The sequence below is a fragment of the Passer domesticus genome, chromosome 14 (genome assembly GCF_036417665.1).
Source record: "Passer domesticus isolate bPasDom1 chromosome 14, bPasDom1.hap1, whole genome shotgun sequence".
Lineage (NCBI taxonomy): Eukaryota > Metazoa > Chordata > Aves > Passeriformes > Passeridae > Passer > Passer domesticus.
Window position 1 is genome coordinate 817,244 of NC_087487.1, and position 15,280 is coordinate 832,523.

Consider the following 15,280-nt stretch of genomic DNA (forward strand, 5'->3'; position numbering starts at 1 on the left):
TTCCCTTTGAAGTTTCTGTATCACTGAAAGGTGTGTATGTGATACCAGTGCTGTCAAGTTTAATTCCCTCCTAAACACTATTCAAGCCAATCTCTGTGCACTTGGAGTGCTTCCCAAACGTATTTTTCTGAAATATTTGGCTCTTTGTTGAAGAGTATGTGTTTCACAGTGTGCACTTGGATGAACTTCTGTTGATGTTTTCCTTCTTCAGTCCCTTGCAGAGACATGGGATATCAAGGCCATATGTTACTTTGGGTAGGGAGGTGCCTTGCTCACTTCTTGTGCACTTGGAAAATTAAGAATTGTGAAGGCCTGTGATCTTCTTAACCAAAATGTTTTGTATTGTGTTGAAAACAGAACTGTTTCTTTTCTATTTTTAAATAAGATTATGGGATCTTCTTTTGTTTGAACACATTAAGACGACATGATTGCTAAAATACTCCTTTAGAGTAACAGATGCTTTCCTCTGGTGACAGTACTATAGTAATGACAAATAACTTGCTCAAATTTTTGGTCACATGCCAAATTGTAATCCTATAGGTCTTTTCTCTGAGTCACCCACTCAGCAGTGCAGCTGTAAGGCAATGGGCTGTGCTATTAGCGTGTAGCTTTGTGAAGGGTCTCATATGTGCTGTGAAACTCGGAAACAAACTCATTAAAGGTTTCTTAGCCAGAAATGTGAGACAGTTTCAAATGAAATCAGTGTGGGGGAGGGTCTTAGTAGCTCTGACCAAAGATTCATCTGGTCCCACATATTGCCTAGAGCAGTGTCATTCCTTCTTTGCCAAAGGAAGAGTGAGCAGAGGACAAGCATATCAGAATGCTCCTGAGTATTTCTGCAGCTCAGATTTCCTCAGCTTTTAGTGGTATCCTGAAAGAGAAACTCATAAAAATTAACTCAGTGTATTGTTTTGATATTTCCTCAAACAGGCTAATAGCAATGGCCACATGATACTAGTGGCTAGATGGAAGTTCCAGGGAGTGGGGAAAAAGAATCCATTTAAGTTCTAGAGGTCTAAAGTTCATTGAGTATTTTTCTTTTTAGGGGTACAATATGTAGATGGATTCTAGTCAGAGCCATGATCTGATTTCATTTTAAAGGATGGTGGGTTTTAACCCACTTGATGTGTTTGTTGCATTTGTCAGTGTCTCAGAATAGGATATGCCTTATCTAAATTTAAAGCTTCTATTTACAACTGAATTGGAATTAATTGAGACATTCTATTTTTTTGCTTCATGAAAAAGTCTCTTTACTGTCATATTCCAGGAAAGCATCTTTATGCATCTCACCCTTATCTGCAAAGGACTGAAGTTTGACATGTAACTTTTGCATTTGCTGCTTCTCTTTGAGAGTAGACTTGCTGATTTTGAAAGCAAGAAGTATATGCAAAATTTATGCAGAACTTTCATTGTTGTATTGCAGAATGGAACAACAGAAGAAGTTACATCAGAGGAGGAGGAAGAAGATGATATGGGTGAAGTATGTCTATATATGAGATTGTTACCCTAATCTAGTAGAATTTTGGTATTTTGCTCTGCAATGTCTGGCTAATAATTAAACCAAACTGTAACATGTAACCTCCCTGGAGTTCAGCAGAAAAGATAATTAAAATTTGGATGTTTACCTGAATGTCAGTTTTCCCTTCAACTAGAAGACCAGTGGAATTTTCTTCTTAAACCTAGATCTCAGCTGTGAGGTACTTGGATACAGAGAATTGGACATCTGTTTGTGCTTTAGTCAATCAATACATAACATTGTGTGCCAAATCAGTAAGTTTTTTGCATTGTTAACTCCCATTTCAAGCCGCGTGTGGACTGGCTCTGATACAGGTGGAAGTGCCTCCCAAACTGAAGCAGACTTGCTAAGAGTAAATCAGTTTGCTGACTCATTAAATGGGTGAGCTAGGTTTTGACTGTAATAAATTGAAGGGACTGGAAGGACATTGAAACAGACACACTAAACTTTTATGTCCATGTCTGGCAACATGGTGCTCTCTTTAAAGAGATTTTAGTTGCAAGAATCACCCTTTTTGCTTGCATCTGCTACATGTTAGAATAGCTTCAAGATGCTTGCTTTCTACACCACTATAGACTGCCTCATTATAGTAGAACTGTTCTGACTACTTCAGATTTAGATTCTTGATTAAGGTTTAGTAAGAATGAACAACTCTCTCTGAATAAATGATCTTCCTATAGAAAATATCTAAATGTTACCAAGTTCTTAAATTAATTTTTGGCAGCCTTTCTTATGCCATATTTAGCCTGATCCAGACTACACCTGCTGGAGCTGGTGTTTCTGTAAAGGTGGTATGTCCCATATCCTGCTGCCACAAGGCTCTGATTGCTTGCAGACTGCTAGAGTAGCCTTTTGCATTCTGTTTGGGTTACTTTGTACAAAAAAGAAATGGTCTGCCATTATTTATCAGTTGTCAGGGGGCATTGTGTGTGGCAGTCATATCTGCAACCTGTAATCTAGTCCCGGTTCTAAATGGAGAAGCAGTTTTCAATTCCTCAGCTCTGTAATTGGAGAAACATGTGGCTTTTGAAGAATACTCAGTCTGAAGTCTGAAGGAAACAGTGTTGTCAAATGCACCAGTTGTATTTCTTGTTAGGTAGGGCATCCTTGAATTTGGGTTTTCCTGCCGTGCAAACAGATGGTGCATGGAGAGCAGCCCAGGTGTGCCAGAGCTCTGCATACTGGAGTGAATCCGGTAGTTGTGGAACCAAAGCCTGATGGTCTGGCTGCTGCAATGCTTCCTTTTTCTTGTCAGGGTGTTTACATGCTTTCCCTCCTCTGCATAGCCAGCTTTTGAATCACCTTCAGGCAATTGTCTGAAGCTTGGGGTGCTTCTCTGCCACAAAGATAACCCCATCTCCAGATACAGAGTGGCGGGGTTTTAGTGCCTTGGTCGAGAACATAGAACTGAAGTGTTGGCTTGGGTGATCAGAATGCTTGATCACAGAATTTTGTTTTGTGTCCTGATTCCAAAATTACTGCATCTAATCTTTAGCTGAAATGTTAACCTTGAATAAAGTGCACGTAATTTTCTAATATTTAACTTTCTTGAAGTGTGGCTGTAGCCCTGCCAGATATGTTAATCACTGCTTGAGAGAAGTGTAGTATAGTTAGGATTCTATTTGCAAAAGAGTCTGCTTTTAGAAACATCTTGGAGCCACCCTAACTTGGGCACTTTTGGATTTTCTAGTCCAGTTTGCTGCCTACTTCAGTGGGCTAATTCTCTACAATCCTATATTCTTGCAGAGGTAGTACTTGTTTCTGTGACCAGAAACATGTTGTGAATTTGGGTTTCATTTATATTATGAAGGTTCCCTATACTTCCAGTGGTTATGCTGGCTGAGGGTGAAGTTAGAACAAAACAGAAATGGCATCCAACAGTCACAAATCCATAGAGCTGTGCAGTATGTGATGTATCCCACACGCCTGTGGAGAGGGTTTCATTGAATGAAGAGCACAGGACAGTTATTTACAATTAGCTTCTCTCTCTCCTCTAGGACATTGAAGATCTGGATCACTATGATATGAAGGAGGAGGAACCAGTTGATGGGAAGAAATCTGAGGATGAAGGCATTGAAAAAGAGAACCTTGCAATCTTAGAAAAAATCAGAAAAAATCAAAGGCAAGATCACTTAAATGTGAGTTAATAATCCCATACTTCTTCTTTGCAATACTTCTGACTTTAAAACAGAGCTGGTTTTCAGCAAAGAAGGCCCACTGCTATACACCTAGACATAAATTAAACTGCAGCTGACTGTTTACCTGCTCATCTCCAGAGGTATCCATGGGTTGTCCCTCTATTTCTTGCCTTTTTCACAAACATTAGTTCTCCTTGCAGAATCAGCAGAATGCATCCAGGCTGTGAGCTTGACTTTTGTTACTGAACTCTTATTAAAGTAAAAAAACTAAAGCCATAGTTAAAATTGCCTGTGTTAAAACTCAGGGGTGACTTAAAATACTTGGCAAACCTGTGCTTTAAATCCATTTTATGCATGAGTTTATTTTTCAGTAATAGCTGTGCCACCTGGAAATTACTAAAGGGTGGTGGATTGTTGTGCAGTTTTTTTATTGCCATGCATAAAGTGAAGGGCCTTCAGCAGCACTGCAGCTTTGTTGTCAGTTTTCTGGGTGATGTTACCAGCAGGCAGTTGTAGAAAAAGTGCTTGTTCTCCAGAGGCTTAGAAGTGTTCTGTCCCAAGTGCCAGGTTCCAGAGAGGCTTCTACTTCTCAGAGGTGCATGTAGGAGGGTATGATGATATCATACAACCTTAATTTTATTTACCCTGACTCCCAAAGAAATCAAAGCTTTTGTTTCAGAGGCTTAAAATACATAAAACATGAAATTTAATATTTCTGTTTATGATCTGCTTCACCCACAGGATTTTAAATTTTTAACACCTAAACCTGATTGGCATTTCAGGGTTTAAAAGCAGGTAAACATAAGTTCCCAGATTGCTTTGGCTGTATAGTCAAGTCTTGTTTTGAGATTTGTGTAACCATAAGCACAGGTCACTTATAGGTTTTGTTTAGACTTGAATGTTCACAGTTTGAGAAGATGCTTAGTGAGATTTTCTGTGTTTCTGTGTGTATAACTCAAACTCCTAATAGTAAGGGGTCTTTTAATTGTTAAAGAAAATATGTCCTCTTGCAGCCTGAAAGGCATGGCCTGCTTTACAATCATCTGAAACGTGGCAGAACAGAAAAATGGTTTTTGTAGTGTCAGCATTCTTCCTTGGTGCAGAAAGCCTCTTAAAACTTAAAAAGCAGATTTTCTTTTGCTATCTACTCTTTTCCTATTTGGCAAATACTGCCTTTCCTTTTGCTTTTTCCCTCCACATTTAGTGGAGCTGAAATAAACACTGCTGGTTTTGTTTGACAACAGCAGATTCAACTTACATAATAGCTGTTTCTCATGCCAGGACACTCTCGGTGATGCTGGTGCATAAACAAGGTCAGCTGAGTGCAGGGAACAGGGTATTCAGCTGCTGCTGAGGAACTGTGGTATTTTTGTGGGTCACCAGAAATAGCTGTGCTGCTGAAATAATTTCTCCAAGGACTTGTGAGGGTTTACTCCTAGGTGCTGGAGAACCAAAAGCTATAGCTGTGCTACTGACCTAGGAAAGAGCTAGCCCAGTAGCACCTTATTGGTCCTCCATGCTGCCAAAACAGGGGGCTTCTGATAGAATGCCTTAACCATGCTCTAAGAGCAGTAGTTTGAGTGTATGAACACAAAGCAAAATTTAGATCTGTACAGCCCTCACAACTGGGTTTCTTAGAGGACGGTATGAGTTTCACAAACCTAAATGCAGTGGCTAAACCAGTCTGGAGTTTTTGCCCTTTGGGATACTTTGTTTCCTCAGCAGAGGCCAGTAAAACAAACCCATGCCATTTACATGCTGCTTGTTGGAAAAGGGAATGTGCTGCATAATACAGGGCTTTGACTGATGCCCAGTGCAGCCAGAAGACTTTTCAGTTCCTTTCCATGTTCTTTGGCCCAGGTCCATGGGCTGTCCTCTTTCCCCTTGGCTGCAGTGCAGGCTGGAGTTAAAGATCATGCTCAAGGCTTGTTCATGGAAAAGCAGTGCATGCACTCCCATTGTCATTTATTCCTGAGAGGTAAAAGACAGTTTTCTGTTTCTCAAGATGTTGTCATAGGAGTTTTTGGGGTTTATGTGTGTTGCACAAGTTAAGAATGTGTATTTACTAATTTTGTAAATGAGTTCTGTCCTTGGCAGTATCCTTAATCCCATTCTTCTTGCTGGCATCAGGAAATAAATTTGGCTTTTGGTACAGTGTGTAACTTGGAGCAAGAATTAATCCTCCTCTTAACATTGTAATAACTTTAAAGAACCACTTGCTTACCTGTAGTTAAAATAGGTCTTTGAACTGGAATCATTCAAATATCTAACAACTTGCTGCTGCTTGCTTTTCAGAGGTCTCTCCCCACATAGTCATTTCAGAGACTAATGCCTTTTGTTATTTAGATAATGCTATTAGCTTTTCCTGTTTCTTGCTGAGGAGTTTAAGCACTTCTCTTCAGAATTCTCCAAGGTCTCTACTTTAATCTTCAGATTTTATAAAATCTAACGTGTCATTTCTATTTTTAGTCTAATCCTTGAAGGAAGTATGAAACTACTTTAACTTCTAGGAACGATTGTGCTTTTGCACAAATATGGAGAAAGTTCAGTAACAAATGGAACTTACGTTCTTTAGCTCTTTTTGGGTTATTTTAGATTTCAGTTTATTATCTTGGAGGAATTTTCATGTTTTGTTTCAGCAGGTGATTTTTGGCCTTGTGGCTAAATCTTCTGAAATATATTGAGTGAAGAGGTTTCCTGTAGTATTCTGATGTGTTCACAGTATTTTTCTGATCAGACAGAAAAAAATCAGATCTTTGGATTAAAATCTGCAGTGAACTGCACCTCCTATCCCCTGTAACTTGGGGGAGAGCAGGCTGTGGGTGCATTTTGGGGGTTGGAAGGGGAAGGGAAACCCCTCATGTCTCTGTGGCCTTAGTACAGCAGGGCACTGGCAAGTGCTGGTCTGTCTGCACCACAGGGTTCGTGTTTCCAGCAGTGGCTCATCCTTGGGGGCAAGAGTTTGAGAACAGGGCAGGCTTGTAGTGGTGCATCTTGTGAATAGTTTTCATGTCCAACAGTTTTAGCTGTGAGAACTCCTGCATCAGGTATTTCTGTTATTTGCAGCTCTCAGCAGCTGGCATGTTGTCAGCATAGTTTTTTGCCTCTTGTAGCAGGGATTTCTCCAGCTTACCTGCTCATTGTTCTGGAGAGCCACAACACATGCTAGTACAGGATAGGAAGATTGAGACTTTTTGTGCCTATTTGATTACTTATTAGGAAAAAAGTCACTTGGGTCTGGTCCCACAGCTCGTTTAACTACTTCAAATGGCTTTGCCTTTCTGCTCTTGGCATCAGCCTCATGTGACAGATACCTATCAGATCCCATGATTGACCACTTATGTCTGAGGCAGTTGCAACTATAAATCTTACTGTCACAATTTGAGAAATGGGAACTTTATCTCACTTGGAGTGTCAAGTCCCAGTTTTCCAGAAGGATACTGTTATTTATATCTGGGTTCAGTCTTTGGAATAATAACTTGCGTGTAGTGAGTTATGGAAAGAGTTTTTAATTTTAGTATCACTGTAGTCAAAACTGACCTCAATGCTCTGTATCGTGCAGTGGTGGGATGCAAGTTGTGATCTCTTCCAAACAGCACTTCACAGTGGCTTCAAAACCCACAAGTGACACCAGAATGAAGATGTGCTTCAGTGCAGTGGTGTTTGGCATTAGGCTTACCATCAGGTTTAGCTGTTACCTTCCTCTTCAAGTTCCTCCAAGGGTAGTTCACATAAAATAAGCCCCTGTGCTAAACTTCTTAAGTTAAGCTTACTATCCTCTTTCTCCTGATTGTAGATTACTGGTTTACAGTCCATCGATTCTTTAGAGTAGCAAGTGTAACTATATTTAATGCTGCTATATAAGGAGTGAGCAGCCCAACCAGAAACTCCTAGGGGAGGAAGGGTGAAGACAAAGACCGAGTGTTTTGAGGCTTTCTTACACATGCTGCCACTAACTCCTTTAATACCACCTCATTTATCAGCAGTTATAATGGAAGTCAGGGGGATGTGGGTCTGTTAAGCTTTGGTTTTTAAATGTCTCCAGTACAGAAGATACTTAAATTTTCATTTGCCAAGATGAACTTCCAACATTATGTATAGAAATGCAGTAGTTTAATTGGATGGAAATAGAGATGCAATGAAAGAGGTAGATGCCTTTGACATCTAACTTGTTCTTAAATTGCCTATATTTATAGGTTGACAATCTGTGGAAAGTGTATGAAAATTTCTTCTTTTAGTAAGAAATACAGTGGAAGGGGCAAGGATCTGCACAGCTCTGCTCAGAAGAAAGCCAAAGTCTTTACACTTGTCTATGAAATGTCTTTCCTCCAGACTCAACATATTGATGAGTCTCAATCTTAATGGTCACAAAGCACAGCAGCTACACAAAGAGCAGTGATTAACACTGCTGCGTTAACTGGTTAAGTGTAATGCTTCCTTTTTCAGCTAATCTGTAAATAGTGGGCATAAATAGTAGTAATATGCAGATACTGCATATAAACAACTTTTTTCCATAAAATTTCATGTACTTGGTGTTTGAGAAATCCCTTCTTTGTCTGATACTGCTCTATAGAGTTGAGCGTAGTAAATGGAGAAATTACTTGTCTGAAGCCTTGTTTGTATGTAGCTTTTGTTTAATCAGGTGAAAGGAGTTGCCTCTTATTTGCATGTTTAATTACTCATACCGGTCTGTTAAGAAAAACTAGTGGAATTTCAGAAATCTGCATAATTAAATCCAAAGGTGTATGAAAATGAGTAGCCTTAGAAGAAAAGTCTACAGATGCTAGTGTGAATCTAAGTGTATTATTTGATACTACTGGATGGAGAAGACAGAGGACTTTGTGGAGGCTTCACCATCATGTAACTGTTACTTATACTTAATTTTTATGAAGAAGTAATTTGGTCCTACAGTTAAGACCTTGTAGAACATAAAATATCACTGTAGACTTCAGGCAAACAGGGAGGATGTTTTGGGTATTAGGTAATGGTCGCAGCTGCTTCATGTTCTTCCAGAAATACTTTTCTGACACTTGTCCAAAAAGGATATATTTATAGGTGTTCATAGTGTCTGGAAGGAAACTGAAAAAATAAGAATCTTCGATTTTTTTAGATGGAGTTAAAAGGCAGCCTCATCGACTTACTTATTCAGTACTTGTTACAGACAGGCTGAATTATCCTAGGTGGGTCTTTTTTATTTGGTAGTGGGGCAGTTGTATTTTTTGTCATGGTTTCTCCCCCCAGCCATGCTGATGAGCTGTGTATGTTAGCCTGTATTTCAGTGGCAGTGACTGAAGAGCAGGAGCAGAAGGGAGCTACAAATGTCCAATGGAATAATCTATCTACCTTTGGGAAACAGACTGATATCAGTGTCACAGGGTCGGGGTTTGGGGTGGTAACTACCTCAGCTCGTTTGGAGTCCTTGTTCCTATTCTGTATTTTAAATCTTATAATGCTAACTTATCTCTGTTTTTCAGAACTCTTGAACCTAAAGTGATATTTTGGGTGGGATATATAAGCAGAGTAATCACATAACATACAAGAAAATTGTTTTGAGTTTCCTCTCACTCTGAGGTGCTGAACAGTACAGAACTGAGCTCTAAAAGAACAGAAGAGATTTTGCCATAGTTGCATAAATCACAAGAACTATGACAAGTCACAGGAAATATTTTGTATTTTAAGGTTTACATACCTTTGTCTTACTCTGTGTAATGTTGATTTTTTTTTTCCACTCAATTGCAATAAATATTGCTTTTGTTCCACGTTTTCTAAATTCACTGCTTGGTCTTATTCCTCTGGAAGCTGCAGTTCTAGAGCTGTGTACTTACCAACTCCTGTACCTTTTTCAATGACCAAATAAAAATATACCTCTGAGAAAGCAATAAAACCTTGTGTAGAAGCTTGCTCTTCGGATTAAGCTTACTTTTCTTCCCAGTGTGTAAAAGCAGAATGTAAATATTTCACTCTTGAGATGTACTGTGCATCTATCTTGCAAATTAAAATGCCAAAGATTTTGGTCCTTTACAGAAAAGTACCTGTTGTATCACCTATAGCATTTAGTAGTATATATTAATGTTCTTTAGCAGGAGGGCCTTTTTTCTTTGGAGTAGACTTTGCTCACTAGAATATTTAACTTTTCAGAAACCCAATTCTCATACAGAAAATAATATATTGTTAATACCTTCTAGTTAGTAACGTAAAGCTGTTTGTAATTACTACTTTTCACTTATTTGGAGTCTTTTTTGTTTATTTCAGGGTGCAGTCTCTGGGTCAGTGCAGGCTTCAGATCGACTTATGAAAGAACTCAGGGATATATATAGATCACAGAGTTATAAAACAGGTAAATGCCTCAGATTTCCCTTTTTAACATATACTTTAATTCTCTTGGGAAATACTTGCTGCTAACTTCTCTGTGTTTTGTTGTCCTGTGTTTGTATATACGTGCATGTTTGTGTGTGCACATATGTAAAAATACATAGGTACATTATATATACTCTTACTACATAAAGTAGTTTATTTGTGGAGAAAAGTCAGAACATATATTCCTTGCAATAATGATGTGAACTACAGTGGAAAACAAGCCTGTACTTTAAATTAGTTTGAGTAATGACCAGTGATTATCTTGAGGTAGTGGATGGCTGTTTCATTTGTTTCTTATAGGAGCTGTAGCTCAGGTAGCTCAGCAAAGGATTGAGGATATTGAATTCCTGAGTGTTACTGTATGAGAAACAGAAATTACATAGATTTTGGGCAAGTTGTATTCCTCTAGGTCTGCCAAACAGAACTCCATCACTGCAGCCAGGTGTGAGACCCTGGTGCAGGCCAGGGCGAGAATAGGAGGAATGCCAAATTAGAGGGTCAGTATAAACTTAAATATGTTTTCACTTTTCTGGACTTTGCCCATATTTATTTCTAGTGGACTTAAACCTCACTTGACAAGGCCATTTTAGCCATGTGTAGAAGAACAGAGGTGAAGAGACAAAATAGGTTCCTGTTTTGATTTGTCATGTTTAACTTTTAGGTCAATTGTTTAATGTGTGGAAGTTCTGGGGACAGTGGTAAAATGTCTGGGGTATAAATTTGGTGAGGTGACCTGGTGTTGATCTAATGCAGCGTCCTTCTTTTAGCTTTGTTGCACCTCAGTGCTTGCCAGTGGGCCCCAATCACCATCTCTCCAGGAAAGAATGGATTAGTGGGTCTAAGGGAGAGCTGGAAGCAGATCTGTGTGAAGTCATGGGGGATGCTTTACGGTCCCATTTTGACCTTCAGGGTTTGTTTTGGTGATCAGAGCTGAGTCTGGCTATAACAAACTAGACTGTAAGGGTGCTCAGTCATGTGGTAGCACCACTGGAGTCAGCCAGAGGCCTCTGGCTAGATGTGCTTTGAGGGGAGAGTTTAGGCTTTCTAATAATGCCATTTCTTGGCTTTGGATAAGCAAATCTTAACGAGTTGCAAAAGACTGATCTTGATGTAGGAAAAGAGTACTCTAAATTATGAGGAAGAGTAAATCTTGCTAAACCTTTCAGAAAGTTGAGGTTCTAAAGGCTGAGTGCAGTAACTTAGAGCTTCTGACTTTGGAAATATGTAAAAACACTGCAACTGGATGCCTCATGTTGATCTCTAAAACATGGTGATGAAGCAGTGTCAAGTGGAGGTTGACACTACAAAGATTACGCAATTCTGCTTTGAAACTCTGTCCTACTGACACATTTATTACATTTTGCCAGTAAATTGATGCTGTTTTATAAAAAACTTACCTGGATTCATTCCTTACGGTTTCATTTATTCTTCGACCTTGGGTGAATTTATGTTTCTGGTTCTTTTCCTTTGCACAAAACTCCTGCTTTCATAGCCTAGTTCTGCCTTTTATTAGGAAGCTGTCACTACGTGCACAGGCTGTGGCAGGTAATTGGCTTTTTTAATGTCATTTTTCTTAGAGTACTTGTCCCATGGACCATTTTATCCAAAATTTAATTTCTTCCTACTAATGCACAAAGGGAACCATTGTGCAACTTCCAGGTTCTTATAACTGTTGCAAGGCAATTTAACGCTGTTTTAATTTCTTTGTAAGACAAGCCAGAAAGGTTAAGGCTGATTTTTAGTTGGGTAAAGATCACTTTATTTAGTTTTCATGAAGTTACATGTTTTTAGGACTGACTGTAGAACAACTCTGGTAGTTTTGAAGTGAGTAATACTTGTAGCAATAGTATTTTAATTTTTTTCTTTACTCTCGGACTGTTTTATAAAAAAGTACTATTAAAAGGTAGTGGCTTCAACTGTAGCTGTTTATTCAAAGTAGTGTATATTTCAGAAATTAATTTCCTTCATCAAATGGAGCAGTGCTGGTGAATTTCAAGCAAAAGATTACAAACTTGCTCTCAACAGCAAAGTTGCTTATCTACCTGGGAAATCTAGGGGAAGAATTGCCCTTAAAGAAACAAAAAATAATTTTCTTATGAGCTGACAAAAACAAAAAATACTCCTGAAATTTAAGATACTCTGTTGTGAATTAGTTTCATTAGCCTGTTCAGATAATGGGAACTACAAAGTCCTGTAAAACAAGATTATCTCAGGTTGGAGATTCACAAATGATTTAATGTAATTCAAGGGATTGGGAAAGGAGGGCAAGAAACAAAAAAATTGGGGATATTAAATGAAATCTTTTCTGTTTATATCTGAATAAAACAGATAATAAAGATATAGTTCATATGGACTTCAATTCCCTGTTTTTATCCAAAGACTATGTGGGATTTGCTTTTTGGTATAATAATGTTGCCCTAAGATGTTGCCTCTGTTTTGAAAGGAATTGTTTTTCTTTCTACATTTCCATTCCTTACTTTTTTTACTTGCTTCATGGTTTTGTGGGTTTCTTTTTACTTGATCACCTTTGAGTAATAAAAACCCCACCTCACCTTATATTTAAGCAAAAGGAGCCTACCTTGATTCCTTTCCTAAATCAAGGACTTCTCAAAAACTGCTGTTAGTAAGTTAAATTCTTTTTGACAGAAACCCTTTTCCTCTCACTGTCAAAATTACAAAAAAGCACATAAATTATTTCCAAATAACATCTCCTAGATTATTCAGAAAGCCCCAAACAACACCCTCCCTCAGCTTTGGATGGTGTTATTAAGTGGCTTCTGTGTCAAGACATGGAGCCCCCTTGCTGCTGCAGATGCAGATGCTGCTGCTGCAAACAGATGCGGTTTGCCTTGAAACTTGGCTGCTCGAGGGGCTGCTGGAGTGTCGTGCACTGGTGCTTCAGGCCCAGCCCTGAGCCGAGCCTGGCTCTGAACCCTCCTGCACCTTCTGGCTTGGGTGCAGTACAGCTCCTCAGGGTCCAGCTCTTCCTGCTGGGGAAGCTGCCAGAGAGCCTGGGCCTTGGAGCTGGACTGGGATGGAATTGTGGCTAAGAACAGGAGGCTCAGGGTGATGGAAGGAGTGCAGGAGTGGGGCTGGAGGCTTAGTGAGTGAAAAAAGGGGTGGAGGTTCTCTTGTGACCTTCCATTGTTTAGCACAGTGTCAGGAGCCTTACTGTAACTTACTGCCTTGTCTGTAATAAGTATTCTTTGCTCCTACTTGGATGCAGGTGGAAGAAAATATTCTGGATACAACAATGGAATAGATTTGTCATTAATGGAAGTTGACAATGAGCAGAGTTCTGAATGTCAACTCTTTGTTGTTACATCAGAGCAATACAAATTGAAATTCTTGCAGTTTGTGACTTACACCAAGGTCAGTTCAGAAAATAGTGTCCTTGGATCTGGGGAGTTGGAAAAAGGCCTTAATAGCTCCTTTGGTTGTTCCTCAGAGATGTTAAGTCTCTGAAGTAGCTGCTGATTAAAAGGGACATGGATAGCACAGTATGTGTTCAGGCCTACATTGTTATTCTAGACATAGGAAAATTAGAAATTGTGCTCTTGACTGCAGTACCCACTTGTTAGTGGCACTCAGAAAGGAGAACCAAGCATGGGTGCTTTAACTTGTGTGCCAAATTTTGAAATGCTTTAGGAATAATGGTGTCTGGAGAGCTAGAACTGTCATGTGTACTCCAAGTACTAATGCTTATAAGCTTCAATTGCAAGATTATTTTTATGCTAGAATAACAAAACTCAGAAATTAATATTCCCCACTCCTTGGGAAGAATGTGGTGACTGCAATCTGATGGTTGTATTGCCCTTCAGAAATCCTAGGCAGGTTCCTGATGTGGATATGGCTTCCAAATAATTAGGTCAGGAACAAAGATGCTGTTAAATATTAGGCCAGGTAAAGAGTTTACTAATAGTGGGTTCGTCTATATGCATGAATAGTCTGTGAAAGAGGAGGTTTAATTTCTGTACATGACAGATACCATGCTCTAAATCTTGTTGGGTGGTTAAAGATTTATTGCTTTTTCCAGAGCTGCTTGTGAATTTATGCAGAGAGGAAGCTTTGAATATACAAGAAAATGGCAGATATTTCCATCCTTCCCTGGGAATGAATTGCACAACTGTTGTTTAAAATGCTTAAAACAAACAGGCCACTGAAAGTCACCAGCTGGCTCCCACAGACCATTCTTTAGATGCATCTTTCTGGCTTCCTCAGTCAGCTGTTGGGAATGTGCCTTATCCCCTGCTGTATCTCCTTTCTGCTGGGTTTCTGCTGCATACACTGTCCCGTGTGCTGTCCTGGACTGCCTGTACTGATGAGACTGTGGAACACAGTGCTGCACACTCACACTGTGTTGTGAAGTGTCTTAAAAACACGTTGGTAGTGTACTGGGTGTAAAATATAGTGAGGAATAAGCAAGCTGGAGTTGTTGTAGGAGTTTTGAAGGTGAAATGGTTAAGTATCAGAAAAAAATTGATTAATGTGGAATTTTTTAGTAGAAGTGAAAACACTTTTTCCTTGTAGCTCTTCAGAAGTGCATCTGCTACTGGAGGAAGGACGTGCCTCAGTATCAGTATCCTACACATTGCTTACACCTGCTGACAGTATTCAAATTTAAAGGAAAGAATGGCTTTGCTAAGTTTTCTATCTACACTTCTAGTGCATAATTAATTCCATCTAATATTTCTACAGGGATATATTCAGTGGAACTGGTAAATGACAGCTTGTATGAATGGCATGTTAAGCTTCTCAAGTAAGTTAATAAAGTTTTTACGTGTTCTGAACAATCTGTTTTATTACTGCTGGGGAGATTCTTTTGATAAATCAGTATCTCTAGCCATAGCATATAAATTACTGTTGCATATCTGCCATAGCATATAATTACCATTACTGTAGTAGTAGCAGTAATGGTAGTTGTAGCCACTAAATAGTGGCTGTAATTCTGATACATAGACACATGTGGAGGTGGAATGGTAGTAACTGAGCTGGCAAAAAGACAGACCTGCTTTTCCCTGCCAATGCTATATGTATTGTTTTAACTGTCATTACTGTTCAATTCTAAAACTGCTCCAAAATATGCTGCCTTAAATGATGAAAATTCTTTTCAAGAATTTTTGCATTGATTTTATTTTTATTTGTTTTGAATGACAGGAAAATCCAACTTCTAGTTGCATTTAAGATGTAGGAAAGAACAGAACTGAGTGTCATTAGTTGTTTGTTTCTACAGTTAAACAGACACATAGGGCTGAAACTTCTAGCTATC

The 15,280-nt window shown here is 39.0% G+C and overlaps 1 protein-coding gene across 2 annotated transcripts in view; it reads left to right on the forward strand.

The window, feature by feature from the left end:
- UBE2Q2 (ubiquitin conjugating enzyme E2 Q2) overlaps positions 1 to 15,280 on the forward strand; it is a 45,565-nt gene that overhangs the window by 23,063 nt on the left and 7,222 nt on the right. For both annotated transcript variants that reach the window (XM_064389727.1, XM_064389726.1), the window contains 4 exons: positions 1,424 to 1,480; positions 3,514 to 3,654; positions 9,907 to 9,991; positions 14,710 to 14,770. In XM_064389727.1, coding sequence (XP_064245797.1) covers positions 1,424 to 1,480; positions 3,514 to 3,654; positions 9,907 to 9,991; positions 14,710 to 14,770 — 344 coding nt within the window. The remainder of the gene's footprint in view (positions 1 to 1,423; positions 1,481 to 3,513; positions 3,655 to 9,906; positions 9,992 to 14,709; positions 14,771 to 15,280) is intronic.